Genomic DNA, 16,108 nt, shown 5'->3' with positions numbered 1-16,108 from the left:
TCTGCTACATCCACCGTATCCGACGCCATCTCACTCATCGACGACGACTTCGTGACGCATACTGACCAAATCTAAATGCTCTTTATCTAAAACTAGATCTGTTAACAAATTGGTTTCTAATGTTAGTAGACTAATGTACTGCGACCGAGCGTACGCTTCCTTAGAATTCAACAATTAAATTCCTCAGCCAGACATGAATTGAATAAGTACATAAAATACGTTGCCAAGTTTCTCGCAAAGAAAGCAGGCTTCTTCCCCTGGGCTAGAAAACATCTAACACCTGCCACTATCCTATTTCTCTGCATAACTATCATGAATGAAATATTGTTGTTACATCTGGTGCATCAATCATTTGCCTCTTCTTGAACAGGGATGCAACAATTGCGGTGATAGGGCAGTAATTGGAGCTTGGTAGACAATGAGAGACCTATAAAAAATGAGAGACTCTTTCGGGGATTTGGTCTAAGAGAGAGAGAGAAAGAGAGAGAGAGAGAAAGAGGGAGAAAGAAGGAGAGAGAGAGAGAGAGAGAGAGAGAGAAAGAGAGAGAGAGAGAGCGGGGGAAAGGGGGGAATAGTGGTTGGTTCCTTAGATCAGATGTGACAAAAATACTCCGTGTGACATAAGTGCAAGGACCTTCTATTTATGTAGGCTTGAATCGGTTTGAGAATTGAACCCATTCCCTTTTTTCATCTGTTGACTTACTTTGATGGTGGGGGTACAAGTGCAGTCATTCTTAAGATTGGTTGCAAGCTCCACACCCTGTCGCATCGCCGCACTGTTGAATCATTGTGCTTGCTTTAAAAGTAGTTTCACCGAATACGCTCCAACGAACTTATTGCATATATATTTCCTAATTGTAAATACATTCGACTAACCATGACCAGCAGGAAAATCCCATCTCTTCTCTATTGAAGTTTTCAGATGTCCAAAAACTTTCTACAATAAGAGCTTCATTTCTTGAACAGCTTCCCTTTAGGATCCTCTCTCTGTTCTCCATTTCACCGACCATAGACAAATGCAGAAATTTAAATACAATGTGAAAAAAAAAACATTTGCTGCTAAACCCCTCCACTAAGGTTGCCCTTATAAATCTGGGACATATCATAGTAGAGATGTTAACTTCTTTGAAAAATATTGCTTTAATAGTAATAGTAAATAATAAATTTCCACCAAATAAAGTGAATATCAAGATGGGAAAACAAAATCGTAACGTTAGGTCTGTGGGTCTACAAAGTCACCTATTTAGAATTTCTCATGAATCTATAAGAGACACGAGAGAAAAACGAATGAACACATATTCAAAGCAATGGCGGAAACCCTAAAAGAAGACCTCCAATCTGTAATGGAATCGGGACAAAAATGGATGGTCGCATTCAACGCTGCCAAGACTAAGCTTCGTTCCTTTAATAATTATAAGAAACTTTCTCTATCATCAATTGCTATGGCTAATTATACACTACCTAAAAGTACTTCGTTCAAACTCCTCGGCTTAACGTTTACAGAGAACATGAGTTGGAAAAGATACATTGAGGACATTGCCGAGGTTGCTTCGAAGACAAGCAGCGAAATCCCACCCTTACACAGTAGAGACCCCCCAGATGCCAATAGTTTCTTCCACAGAACTGCTAGGCTTTGGAAATTCCTTTCGGATGCTTGCTTCCCCGACTGTACTGACATGCAGAAGTTCAAGTCTAATGGAAACAGACATCTTGCTGCTCAACTCCCTACATAATATCCCTACAATTTATGTCCTAAATAGTAGCCCCCTACATCAAAATGGCACTGTACCTTTTTTAGGGGGGGATGCAATAAAAAATCATTAGCTTTACAAAATAATTATAGATTTGACATATTGTCATAGATGTATGTGCTTCAAAACATAATTCAAAATGATTGAAAACAGGTATTGAAACAAAGTTATTTGAATAGTTCGAAACAATTGAATCTGCTTTAACGACTATTGTTTGTAGTTCTTTCACAATTATATCATTCTCCCAACTTAGCAAAAATATAGGACATTTTCTAGTTTATGTGAAGTTAAGTATGTATATGTATCCATCTCCATTTCTGCTCTTATATAAAAACCACTTCGTGCATGTGTGTGAATTCCTTCCTAATAGGTCCCGAAACGACTGAACCTATCTTTTGAAAATTTCACACAAAGCTAATTTACATGTTTGGCAGTGTTCTTAGATATGTTTGGTTCTGAAATTCATCCGATAAGTATCGAAAATCGAACAACGATCTTAAAATAGTCTTTTCTGTTTTATAGATTAAATGGGAATATGTTACATTCAACCGGTGTAACATTGACCGGTGTAACGTAAAACATTCCATGTAAAACTCTTCTTTTTATCTATAAGAGAAGAAAGACTACTCGTCAAGCCCAAATATCAGCTGACGTGATATTATAAACAGACACAGACGGAATTTCATGAACGACATTATCATTATTTATTATTTTATTTTTCGTGCGAATTAGTCCACCGAGCAAATTATTCCTCGTAATACATACTAATATATTATTTAATAGAGGATTGATTTTATAATAATTCATACGCAATCTGCATAAATTAAAATATCATGTTTAAGCGTATTGTACGACTAGGAAACGCCGGACATCCAGCTACCGTGTATATATTTCTGTGTATAAGTTTTACTCCTAAATTGATTAACCATTAATAATTTTGGAATTAACTGCCAAGCGTAAAGGTAGATAATGTAAGCTATATTTAGCTTTAGTTTTAGGCAAAGAGTGCAACGAAGAAGATGAGAGTCCTTCATAAAAATACATAAAATATTGACAATATCACATATTTGAAGTAAATGGCGCATAATCTCTTCAAGACTTCCAAAATAACAACCAGAGATAAATGGCTGAGAAATTATGTATCGTCACCATATTCTCCATATTCACGCCAACAGATTACCCTTTGTTTCCAAATTTTTGAGATGACGATTTATTATTCGTGTTATTTGCATTCTTCTGAGTACTGTTCTCATGTTGCGTGCTATTTTTACTACGTTTCGGTCGATGTAACCTTCGAGTATCTTCAGGTGTATCCTATCCAACTCGAGACGCTTTCTGAAGAACTCGGAAATCTACACAGAATTTCGATCGGGACCCTTTATTAAATTCACGGGGGTAGCATGTTCTCGTTCTGTACACCTCAAGAAGGTTAGAGTTAGTTTCTTGTTTTGTCTAGTACCAAACTAGAACATGTTTTCATGAACATGACATTAAAATGGGGATCTGTTACAGATAAGAAAAACGACTTATTTCAAGAGTAAAAACATAACATTGAATTTTATTGCTTTATTAATACCAGATGGGTGACCGTTTGGGAATTCTGTGCAATGTATGTGGTCTCCGCTTTTCTCGGCATTGTTTCCAGTCGTCTTGAACCTCCACTTGCCACTGGTATTTAACAATGCCGACTAAGGAGAAGTGTGGTTGCAGATTGCACAACTCTTGCCACTAAAATTTCATGCTTAAAATGGTTTATCAAGACTGAAGGAAGCTACAGACCAACAAAAAGAAAATAACGAACATCTTTCGTTATTTCAACATTAAATTTATTTGTATTATTTTTCATTATGGATTCATTGTTTTTTTTTTTTTAAATTTCATTAAAAATAAAAAAATAAACCCTTACGCGTTGAAAACTGTCGTTCGGTTGTTACTGGAGTAAACGGGGATAATGGGTAGACTTGTTGTAAAGACAGACCCCGCATTGGGTTGTGAACAATTCCAGCTCGTCCAGCCCGCGTACTCAACAATTCAATGTTTTTACTGAAAAACAAAACAAAACAATGATACAAAATACACACACACACACACACACACACACACACACACACACACACACACACACACACACACACACACACACACACACACACGTATATATATATAAGTACAAGTAGTTAATAAAACATGTTAAAAACAGTTTGAAAAAGAGTTAAAAACATATTTAATTTTAAAAGAGGAAGCACCAAAATATGTGGATAGTCCTTAATCCGCGGAGCTTCGAAGAAATGCGGGATCGGATTTTGCTTGTAAAAAAGTATTTAATGAAACTACAAGTAAGTCATAGATCTTAATTGGTAATAAATAGTGAAGCAGAGGGAATAGGAGGAAGAAACAGGTGATTTCATGTGAATGGATAGTCTGGTGAAGAGTAAAATAACCAATAATGATAAAATCCAAAAAAAGTTGATTAAATTTCCATTTCCACAAGTAAAATCTAAGGGAATCGCGTTGTTGGAAGATTGTCCAAAGTAATCCAAAAGGCAAAAATCCGTGGAATAATTCACAAATGAGTATAAGGAAAAAAAGGAATGAGTTCAAATAATATTATTAAAAGAAAGATAATTGTGCGTAGAAAAAAGAAATGGAGAGATTTGAAACACGACTGTCAAGGCTGAGTTGATTTAAGAAAAAATATAATATACTTTAGTTTTACCATCTTGGATTATTTCGGTAAACTTAACTGTAATTTTTATTTCATTTTATATATATATATATATATATATATATATACATATATATATATATATATATATATATACAAAGGAGTCAATCACCACTTATCAAAGCCACTAAGAGGATAGGGTTAATGAGTGTACAGTGGTCAAGGGAAACATGTCGTAGTCATTGTTAGTCGTGGAAATTTGGTAAATTGGATTGCTTAAGAGAGATGGCTCATCAAGAATTTGTTTACGTTGGACTTAAAGACAACCATATTGTAGTCAGTTGAAAATCAGGAAAACGGAACAGAGTTCTGCAGGCGCGCTGTTCTAAGAAGCTCTGTTCATGGCATCTACGTTTAGGTTTAGGCACAGATAAAGAGTGGGGAAAATTATTAATAGTGGTTTCATCTAGACGAGTGTTTTTCGTGAAAGTCAGGAGGGGGGAGGCATAGACTGAACCTCAGACGAGCACTTGCCATGAAAATAACGATAAAGCAGAGACACGCTTGCAACGTCTCCTCTGTGGGAAAGAGGTTGCAGGAAAGAGAAAAGGCCCCCCCACTAGGCTACGAAGTCTATTTTGAACTCTTGTTAGATAATAATATGATTACAGTTAAATTAGTTTTTATTGATATATCTGTCTGCCTATCTATTTATCTATCTATCCAGTGATAAATAGTTTAGATTGGAAGTTATTTATTGTTTAGCATAAGATGTTTACATAAATTAGCTAAGTTAAATAAACAAAATGATCTCCAACGTTTGCGTACGTGAGAAAGGGCACACATTATGGGGGCGTGTGGTTTTGATGATGACATAACGGAGCTGACAGATCAAGAGTTCAGAATACAAGATTGAAGAGTTTGAGTTGGAGTTTGGGCACGAAAGTGAGCAGACGTGTTTAAAAGCCGGGAAGTGGGACTGGGAGGAACAAGCATGTAGAGACGTAATGCAGACTCCTTGTAAAGACTACTGAGACAGCTGAAATAGATTTATATTTTAAACATATAAAGTGTTGCTCTGTTGTTTCACAAAAGAAGAAAAAACAGGTGTCTCAATCGGTTATAGCGTGGGTCGTTCCATGTGTATCACAGAGCCCAACGGTGAAGACAGAAGAGCTCCGGATAAAGAAAAGGTATGAAGCTATATATTCTTCTTCTTATAAAATATGATACATTAATATAAATACGAACTGTAATACATACCCCTGTTATACCCTACTGTATAGACGTCGCTTTCATATGTGGCTATACAACATTACTGAATTTACACGTTTATATCATCCTCTCCTGGATACCCCACAATGTAACACTCTGTCAAGGCAAGATAAGCTGCTTCTAGCAGCTCCTGCCCAGATGTAGAAACAGTACTCCATTCTCGGATGTACCTGGCTCTTATACAGGTAGAGAATTGCATCAGCAGTGGGATATCTATTGAAACGGTGGAACAATCCCATCATTTTCACAGCGGATTTGATGTACGTCTTCCATCCTAGATCAGTAGTAAAGGTCAGACCTAGAAGTTTGTGAAAACATGGAGCCTCACCAACATGAGACTCCTTCGATTGATGCCAAACGGGGATCAGAGCGTTTATGATGTATATAGGCATACGCCTGACGAATCCTAGCGTGAATGACACGCGAAATATTCTGTGTAGCTTAACATATATTTTTATAACTTACTACCTAGCTCTGCCTATGTATCGAGCACTGTTGAAGTAAATACTTAAAGTTTACGCATAAAATTATACTTTCGTATATTAATTTATGTGATTAAATGAAGTAGTCATATATATAATTCTATAGGATAATTAACATATCACAGAATTATACCTTTTATTATTATGTGGTTAAAACTATCAAGTGTTAATTGTTCTATAGTTACCTTGATGGATTTTGGACTTCCAAGTAACAATTTCCGTGCATAAATTCGGTTCAGGCCTGTCTAGAGTCTCTCTCTATCTCTCTCTCTCTCTCTCTCTCTCTCTCTCTCTCTCTCTCTCTATATATATATATATATATATATATATATATATATATATATATATATATATATATATCTCAATTATTATCCAAGATATGACATTTTGTTTATTTAATCTCGTAATATGTATCAAATGTGCTTCGAACGCATTATAAAAATGAAAGAAAAAAAAAAAGATAAGAATCAAAATTCTAATATGATGTTCATTTCTTTAACAGGAATATATAATACTACTAAAGCAATTGTGGATAACACCGGGTCTTCTTGATCATATTTAAATAACTTGTCTCTCTTCACAAGTCATAAATACAATAAACATTTATTAGAACTGTTGTAAAACTGTCAAACGTTAACTTTTCTATAGTTGTCCTCATAGATATTCAACTATGCTTCACTTCCAAGTTACAGTTTCCAGTGTTACATTCAACTGCTATCAAAATTCACTACTCCAAATGGGAGATTCTGCTGCCTAAAACTTGCTACTCTACTCCAAAACTAATTATGGATATTTTAGCGGATAGTTAGTTTATGCATGTGCTTCACCTGCGATATGTTAAATTCGTTTTGTATTTCTAAAAATTCAAACTGCATTTATTTTTTTTTTAATCTATATATTAATACGATAGCGTGTGTTTTATTTTCTGTGTCACGATTACATCCGGGTCGTTTAATTGTTATGTACTTCAATTTCTTGTAATAAATAATTTTACTAAGAATTCTTCATAAGTGATTTCAGTTTCGATTATAGCTGATGGCACATATTTTAATAAATAATTTTGCCAAGAATTCTTCATAAGTTTTGGTTTCGGTTTAGATTATAGCTGAAGGAACTAAAGTAAGTTTGGGGTTCGGTTTCGATTCAAGCTGATGGACTCAATTCATATAGATATATATTTTTATTTTTGAAATCGCAACTTTATAATATATAAAAATTGATAGAATATTAACTCTATAATAATATGTACGAAGTCTTCAAGAATTAAAATATATTTAAGCGTAGTTTACAACCTGGCTACGTCGGGCGCCCTTGCTAGCTTGGATAAATACTTTTGCAGTTTTAACAAAAGAGCTACAATAATATCAGAGCGCCTCCATTTACGGTGAACATCTACAGAATGCCAACATCAATATATTACATATGAATCAGTCCCATGTGGAATTTCCACAGGTCCCGTTAGTATCGTTTTTTCACCATTTTTGCTATCGTGAAAGAAAAATTAGCCGCGTCTTTCTTTTCTTATCATTTCTCGAACATTTTATTTAATAAAGCATACAATTCTTCAGCAATTTGCATCGCATTGTCCGCTTTTTTTTTGTCATGGTAAAGTTTACATTTGGCGGTAAAGACAAAAATGAAAAGTTAACGAAATTACTGTTATAAAATGTGAAATAGTGAAGACATAAACGAATATTCTGGAAATACCCTGAGCATTCCAATCTGGCAAAAATGCAAAGTTTTAAGTCAATTAATTAGTAACACACGGAAGCCTTTTTTTTATTTGTTTGGCGTTACGATTCCAACTAAATATTATTATTACGATACCAACTACGTATTATTATTACGATACCAACGAAACATTATTATTACGATACCAACTAAATTACATTCAAAGCTATAAAATTCATTTTTATACATATGAGAAGCAAACGATTAGCGAATAAAGAACTTTTAAAATATTTCTAATTAATTTTCAATAAATGTGCTAAAAAGCAAAATTATGTTTATCAATAATGATTATTTTGCTAAAGATATTTCCTCTGAAGTGATGAGTTATGCATTGAAAATCCACGGATTAATGGAAAGAACTTTAAATTTCGTGTATTCCTTGCTTCGAATAATAATCTTTTGTTAACAAATTTTATATATAGTTACTGCCAAAAATTTATATATAAATCATACAATTCTTACTTTTCTCTATTTTGCATATTGAGCTATTCTATTTTGCTGGGATTGTCCTATATAAATTTTTTTTTTCCGCCCAACAACATTTTGTAAGACTGTAAACCACAAGATTAATTAATCTGTGATTTAACTAATCTCATTGTTAGAATATATATATTGTGTACAGAAAGTTGTTAGATGAGACAAATCATTGGTACCGTCGGTTTCAAGCCCGATAATAAGCCAATATTCGTCAAGACAGTACAAATGATTTGTCTCATCTAACAACTTTCTGTACACAAAATATAAATACGCTCTTACATTTCGGATTTTCCTTTTAATTGAGCACTCTGATGGATTTCTTTTTCCAAAAAAAAACTAATCATATATATATATATATATATATATATATATATATATATATATATATATATATATATATAATCTCATGTTATTGTTTTCCAGAGGTTAAGTAACCAATGAAGTATAAGGAGCTTAATACAAGCGTGCTCAATACCGAAGTAGAGCAGGATATACTCTTTATTTATTTTTACATAAGCAATTCTATATTGCTACACAGTTATGAACTTGTTTCGGTCAGCTACGTACCAGTAACTAGAGACCTCTACAGTCGATACAGCTTATACGAAAGCAAAGTTTACAATGAAAATATTAGGTATTCCTCATTACAGGGAGTTAATATCAGGAGATTCCGTTAAATGTTGTGAAAAATAAGATTTCGTTGTATGTAAATAAGACCCAATAGGGGTGCGGATTCGAATTTGTGTTGAAATACAGGAAAATGGGAAAGAATGGGGGGGGAGTTAAAAATCGAGATAGAGGTAATGAAAGACTAGATAGTATTCGTATGCATGTGTGATGGCTGCCCTAAACCTTAAACATACTAGTGTGTATAGGTTCAAACATCTGGGGAATGTTGATTTGACATATCTATGCTAAAAGGGGTTTTAGATTTAATCGGGTTATTCAGTTTAAAAAATCCTTATAAGTTTACTACAATTTGTATGTGACCAGAAAATGTGTAACTTACGTTGCCCTCTTCTATATACCCGACTCACCACTATCTACCCACATACATTGGTAAAGATGTTAAGAGATAAGGGGGAAAAAGGAAAAGACGCAAGAGAGAAAAGAAGAAAAGAAAAAGAAAAAAAGGGAAAGAGGAAGAATGAAAAAGGGTAACCATAAATAATTAATTGGTGGTGATTCTAGGGCATGTCTTTTTCCTTCCTACTCATCCCCATCCCCGTACACTCTTTCAGCACCACTCTCATTTCTTATCATAGTATTTTTACTTATTTATTACACAAAGCTTTGGAAGTTGCATAATAATAATAATAATAATAATAATAATAATAATAATAATAATAATAATAATAATAATAATAATAATAATTATTATTATTATTACTAATAATAATAATGCAATCTCAAAATGTATATAAACAATTTATCTTCATGCTTAGATACATGCCAGGTACCTGATGTATGAGGTCGGCAACTAAGTTCTTGTCATTTTTTTAAATCCACATTTTTAAAAAGTAAAATAAAAACTTACAACTATTTAATCAATGATGTATTCCCCATTTGTGTTCGCAAACTTTTCCCAGCATTCAACAAAATTCTCAATACATTTTCGGTAGAAATCATTCGATTTTGACAAAATATATTTAGAAAACCACAAGAACTTAGTTGCCAACAAACGACAAGCACTTATATGCCAACCCAATAAACAACCAGTTTTGCCGAGCGTCGCCGAGCAAATCTTAAAATACCAGAAAGTGTCAACAAATCCAATTACCCAGCGAGAAGCCACATCATGAGCGGACGACTTTTAATAAATTGGATCAAAAAAGGAAATAAATATTTTTAGTTATTAGTTTGAAATTATGGAGTAGCACACAGCGATTAATCTAACTATGCTGGACAAGTTAGTACAGACGCCGGAGCAAGTCGTAGCGTACTGTCAACATAACAAACTAATAACATCTGAAATGAAGTGTAGAACATGCCCCCCCCCAAAAAAAAAACATAAAGAAGAGAACGTGGGGTTGGCCCAAAACATACCGTTACCGATTGGAGGAACTAACCCTAACCCAAACTCTGAATCCTAACAGGAAATTGTCAACCCTACTTTACCCACAAAAATTACGTACTCATGCACAGAAGTTACTGTGTTGAAATACTAACGTTATTATTTAGAAAGCCGTTCCTTACATTGAAGAGGATGGTGTTTTGTAGCTATTCTGCTCTTTCACCTAACAAGTTAATAAACAAAAATATCGTAAAAATTAATTTAACTTGCAAATACATAAGTATCAAATAGTTTTAAATGTTTCTGCTTATGTAGCCCCCCAAATAAAAACAAAAACAAAACAAAACAAACAAACATTATTTATCCATAAACTCACGGTATTTTGTTATTTTTTTCTGCTTTTCAATTCTTTAAAAAAAAAATCTAATTCATATCCGATGAATGTTGCTGTTTTTTGCTTCCTAGCATTTTTAAGATTTGCTCGCCGATCCTTGGCGTAATCCGGTGGTTTACGCCAGGCGAGTAAAAAAGAGAGCGTAAAACCTTAGCCCTGCTTTTTTATTTTTGAAACATTACTACAAATTTAAGTCCAAATTACAAGTTTTAAGATTATTTCAATTTATAAAATAGTTCATATTTTAATAATGGTTTTAAGGTTAATTGCAATCAGAGTTGAATATATTACAGGGTGGAACGATAAATTTGTCGCCCTAAAGAAACAACACCACAGCTTTATTTTAAAACTTTTATGTGAAATATCAATTCAGGTAACTTGAGTATAAAGTAGTAAAGCGGACATCTATTCAATATAGCCCCTTCACCCTCAATCACCGCCTCGATACGGGTCCGGAACTCTGAGCATTTCCACAAGCGCCGGCGGAACTCCACGAATACTCGGTGGATGGTGGCGATCAAGCTGACTTTGGTGCTATGTGAGGTCATGTCGGTAATGTTCTCGACGTATGACCAAACCAAGTAGTCCAGCAGGTTCAAGTGGGGGAGGATGATGGCCATTGAGAGAAGGGTACAAAGTCGTAGCACTCTTTCTGAAGGCAAGCTTGGGTCTTTTTGGACTTGTGGGCCGGCGCCGAGTCCTGCTGCCACAGCCAGGTGTCTATAAGCGGCCATCTGATTGCCCCAATGAATCACCACACTCTTCAGCACACCTGAGTACACTATAGTGTTGACTTTTCAAGGCCACCTCGAAGATGTAAGAGGATATGATGTGGCTTTAACGTGAAACCATGCCAAAGACTATAACCGTGGCCGGAAACTTTATTTGATCACCCTGGGCACGTCCCTGCTATTCATGGCAAACAGCGATGCATTTTCAGGGTGCTGGAAAAGGTACTGTTGTCATAATTTGGATCGTAAGAGAGCATGAGATGTACAGCAGCGTATCTCCGATCTCATTCGATGAACATTGTGGCACTTTCAGACATGATAGAAGGCTCGTATCGCTCTTGGGATTTGTAAACAACTGGCCAACTAGTAGATAGTTTGCAAAAAACAACAACAAAAAAAACAAACAAAAGAAAACAAACAAAAAAACAAACAAACCCCAAAAAACAACAACAAAAAAAAGAAAATGGGTTTTCATCAAATAGAAATTGAATCATGTCATCTTTTCTAAGGCGACAATTCTACCGTTCCACCCTGTAGTTCATTCAGCTATTCCTGAATGAGATAAATACTTACTTTTCTACCAAACCTCTCATGACACTCTTCCAGAATCCTTGGTTTTTTTCTGTCGTCTCTCTTCGCGTGGAATTAGCTCTATTTTTACTTCGATAGCGGCGGCCATTTTGTCGTACCAAGCGAGTATTCAACGTCGTCACATGTTCAGAATTCCCATCCATCTCATCATCCTGTGAGTCACTAGGAGTGATACATTTGTTCAGGTTTTTTTCGAATGCATTCCGTTGTTCAGTTTCCATATCCAACGGATTGTTCCCCGCACCCCGCTGGGAACTCCGGTTGTAAGTAGGCTTAACAATGTCAACGACATCTATGTCTTTGTCCACTTCTGATAGTCGACTGTCATCGGATGCCATAGTGATGTCGCTGTCCAATGATGCACTCGATTCTCGCCGGTCACTTTTTTCATCATCGGTTTCCTCTTCCGAAGCACTGCTGTCCGACGACGAAGATTCCTGATTCTTGTCTAGTTCATCAGCTATACATATAGTTATACATTTGAATAAGAAAGAATTAATATTAATTATCTATATTTTTGAGAAATTTGATATTTACAATATCTATATTGTAATGCACTGAGCTATTTCACATTGGTACGTGCGTTGTCACGTGTACTTTTTATAAAATGAGATCGTCTAATTATATCAAATATTTTAATGGTGATTGATTTGGTTACGCTAAGGTAAACACATATGACTTTACATATTTTCAAATAAATTGTTCTACGTCACATTAAACAGTACATTTTACTGATTTGAAAAATGTTTGTGAAAACAAACACAAGATGAAAATAGTAAACTTAATAATCTAAATAATCCAAATTATGAAGCCAAATGATTCTAAAAAATGACAAACTTTAATTAAGTGTTATTTAGTTTAATTTTGTCGTTTAAATTTAATAAATCAAAATCAAAGTAATAAAATGATTAAATCATTTAAGAAATCACTTCAAACAATACATTAACCATTTATGAACTGAATTATAATGTAGATGATTAAAAAATATTTATTGTTAATTTTAGATGGCGGCACACTTAATGTAAGCAATGGACAGTTGCAATCTGGAGGTATCTGGCATTTACCTAGATACTAAATTAACACGTGCAAGACATGTTTGCATCAATTCCCATTTTATTTATACCGTTATATTGATGTATTTACGACTGAACAAATTAGTTAAACGAGGGTATATTATTATACAATAATTCTGAAAAATGACAAACTCTGAATTAAATTTTATTTTAGTTTATTTTTATCGTTTAAATTTAATAAATCACAATGGCAGCAATAAACATGATTACATTTTTAAAGAAATCACTTTAAACAATACATTAATGAATAACACATTTGAAAGGTTTGCCAAAAATACTATTTTAATCACAAAAGTCTGATTAAAAGCAAGCGTTAAATAAAAAAATAAGAAATAGTAATACCATGTTCATTGAATGTTAATTAAATTTTAATTGAATTTTAATTGAATTTAATAAAATATTTTAAAAAATACTTACATATATTTTGACGGATCATTTCGACTGGATCTAGTTTTTTGTTATCGTCAAACAATCGTTTGAATAAAATACAGAAAGCACTTCCCCAGATCCCTACAAAAATATAATACTCAAAATAAATATTGCTTTGAAACGGACGGCTGAAAACAGTTTAAAACCGTTTTTCTCGAATAGGACAAGGGCGCCATGCACTCCGAGTGTGTTCTACACACGCAGCCGATTCTTTTATGAGATGAACTTTCGTGTACCATCCAACTTTATCAAGGAAAGCCCAAACACTGCAATCCATGAACAGACAAATTCTACAATCATGCATTATATCGGTAACAACTGTAAACAAAATATTTAATTCCAGGCCACACTTGATTGGCAAATATCAATAACACGCACGTACACGTAAATATTCTTTCTTGTTTAAAATAATGTCTACGGTTATATATAGTAAATAAATGACAAAAAACTATATTCTAAAATTCATGATGTTGACTATCTTATAATTAATTCCTGTAATTCAGTTGACATTTACAATTCTTGATAGTATCTGTCAAGAATTGTAAATGTCAACTGAATTAAAGGAATTAATTATAAGATGGGCAACATCATGAATTTTGGAATATAGTTTTTTTTTTATTTATTCACTATATTGCTCTGTAATTACATCGATCTTCTTAAATAAGGATTGGTATATATTATATGAAAATATATTTCCACAGAAACATATATATATATATATATATATATATATATATATATATATATATAAACTCGGTAACTATTTTCATTAATTTATCTCGTTGAACGCATAACGCATGCCGCAACAAATCTATCCACACCACGAATTGCAGAACCTTCCCTTTGGATCCTAAGGAGCATAGTCTAATTGATTATTGGATCCATTGCTTTTGTCATTTTATCTTTTTTTATTTCTTTAATTCTATTTAAGATTCCTTTTTTTCACAAAAAAGGTTTTTTTTTTATACATTTATTAAAAATTTAAGCTCCAGCAGTATGACAATTTTTAAAAGGATTTTCTCATCTGATGAAAACAGTCTATCCTTGAAAATAAATCCATGTTTTTTTTTCTTTATTTTACTTCCTTGTCACAATATCTTATTGGTTGAGTAAATATTTTTATTTATTCAATTTTTATTTATATCATAATGACTTGAATCGTTATTATATATGACCTTATGTGAGGAATAAAAAGGAGAGCAAGGACGTAAAAAGAAAGAAAGAAAGAAAAAGAAAGAAGGGCAGAAAGAAACATGGAATAATCATATAAGTTCAAGCAAACAAAGATAACAATAAAAGAAAAATAAATAAACAAAAAATTAAAGCAAAAAAGGAAAAAGTGAGATATTTTCAGTCATCCCTCAATTGATAATGAAACATTCACAACGTTCATCCGCCGTGAAGGCCATAAAAAAAACAAAACAAAACAAAACAAAAAAAAACAAGCAAAACAACAACAAAAAAAAAACGAAACAAAACAAAACAAACAAACAAACAAACAAACAAAAAGAGCGACAAGACAAGGAAATAAAGGGTAATAAGTTTAACTTACCTTGTAAAAAATGAAGTGGCGGTTCTTCGAATTTTCGACAGAGTTTTCCTAAGAAAAATTTCGATCCAAATTCTTCCACTTTCATATAGGTACCATATTTAGGTAAACCAATTTCGAAGGGTGTGAATTCGACCCATTCTACATAAAAAAAGTTACAATCGTTTTCAAACATATGCAGCTGTTAAACATTCATAGATGATTAACCAAACGGAAGTGACATCAGTGCAATTATTACTGGCTCGACAGTTAGCATTACAGTGTGGGACGATAAAACTGTCGCCCTAGAAAAGACCACATGATTCCATTTCCGTTTAATGAAAACGGTTTTTTTTTTGTTGTTGCAGACCATTACTAGTTGGCCAGTTGTGCACAAATCTCAAGAGCGATAGAAGCTTTCTATAATTCCTACAGCCATCTACCTTGAAAATGTTGCTGTCAAAACCTAACATAGTTATATGGAATGTCAGAGAGAGTTGACACCTAGGTTGAAGTAAGTGTCCCTAATGATGGAGGTCTGAACAGGGCTGAAAGGGAGAAACAGACCAAATATGAAAGTCTCATGTATGATATGAAAAGAAACTGGAATCATAGGTAGATATCAATCATACTATTTATTATAGGTGCTACAGGGCTTATGAAGAAGAACTTGAAGTCCTGTCTAACTAATATTCCTGGTGAACCAAGCACAAACAAGATCAATACAATTGCACTTGAGGATACTAAAAAGAACTCTCGGTTGGTTTCAATTAAAAGCAATGCAATGTTGGCAGTTAGTTTGGCTGCCCCATACCCAGCGTTACAATCTTCAAAGGAAGAAAATTATAAAAGTCTAAAAGTGACACAATGTTCAACGAGCGAGATCGGAGATGGGCCGCTGTACAACTCATGCTCTCTACCGATCCAATTTATGACGACAGGACCATTGCCAGCACCCTCAAAATGC

At 33.7% G+C, this 16,108-nt stretch overlaps 1 protein-coding gene across 10 annotated transcripts in view; it reads right to left on the bottom strand.

The window, feature by feature from the left end:
* Positions 1-16,108, bottom strand: part of LOC145246571 (cytosolic phospholipase A2-like) — a 594,967-nt gene that overhangs the window by 15,493 nt on the left and 563,366 nt on the right. For all 10 annotated transcript variants that reach the window (XM_080108182.1, XM_080108180.1, XM_080108179.1 and 7 more), the window contains 4 exons: positions 15,166-15,303; positions 13,602-13,694; positions 12,094-12,571; positions 3,658-3,794 (listed from right to left, as the gene is read on the bottom strand). In XM_080108182.1, the coding sequence (XP_079964308.1) occupies positions 3,658-3,794; positions 12,094-12,571; positions 13,602-13,694; positions 15,166-15,303 (846 nt within the window). The remainder of the gene's footprint in view (positions 1-3,657; positions 3,795-12,093; positions 12,572-13,601; positions 13,695-15,165; positions 15,304-16,108) is intronic.

The sequence above is a fragment of the Euprymna scolopes genome, chromosome 24, assembly GCF_053919585.1.
Source record: "Euprymna scolopes isolate OS-2025 chromosome 24, ASM5391958v1, whole genome shotgun sequence".
NCBI lineage: Eukaryota > Metazoa > Mollusca > Cephalopoda > Sepiida > Sepiolidae > Euprymna > Euprymna scolopes.
Note: the sequence above shows the minus strand (reverse complement) of the source record. Positions and strands in the feature narration are given on the sequence as shown.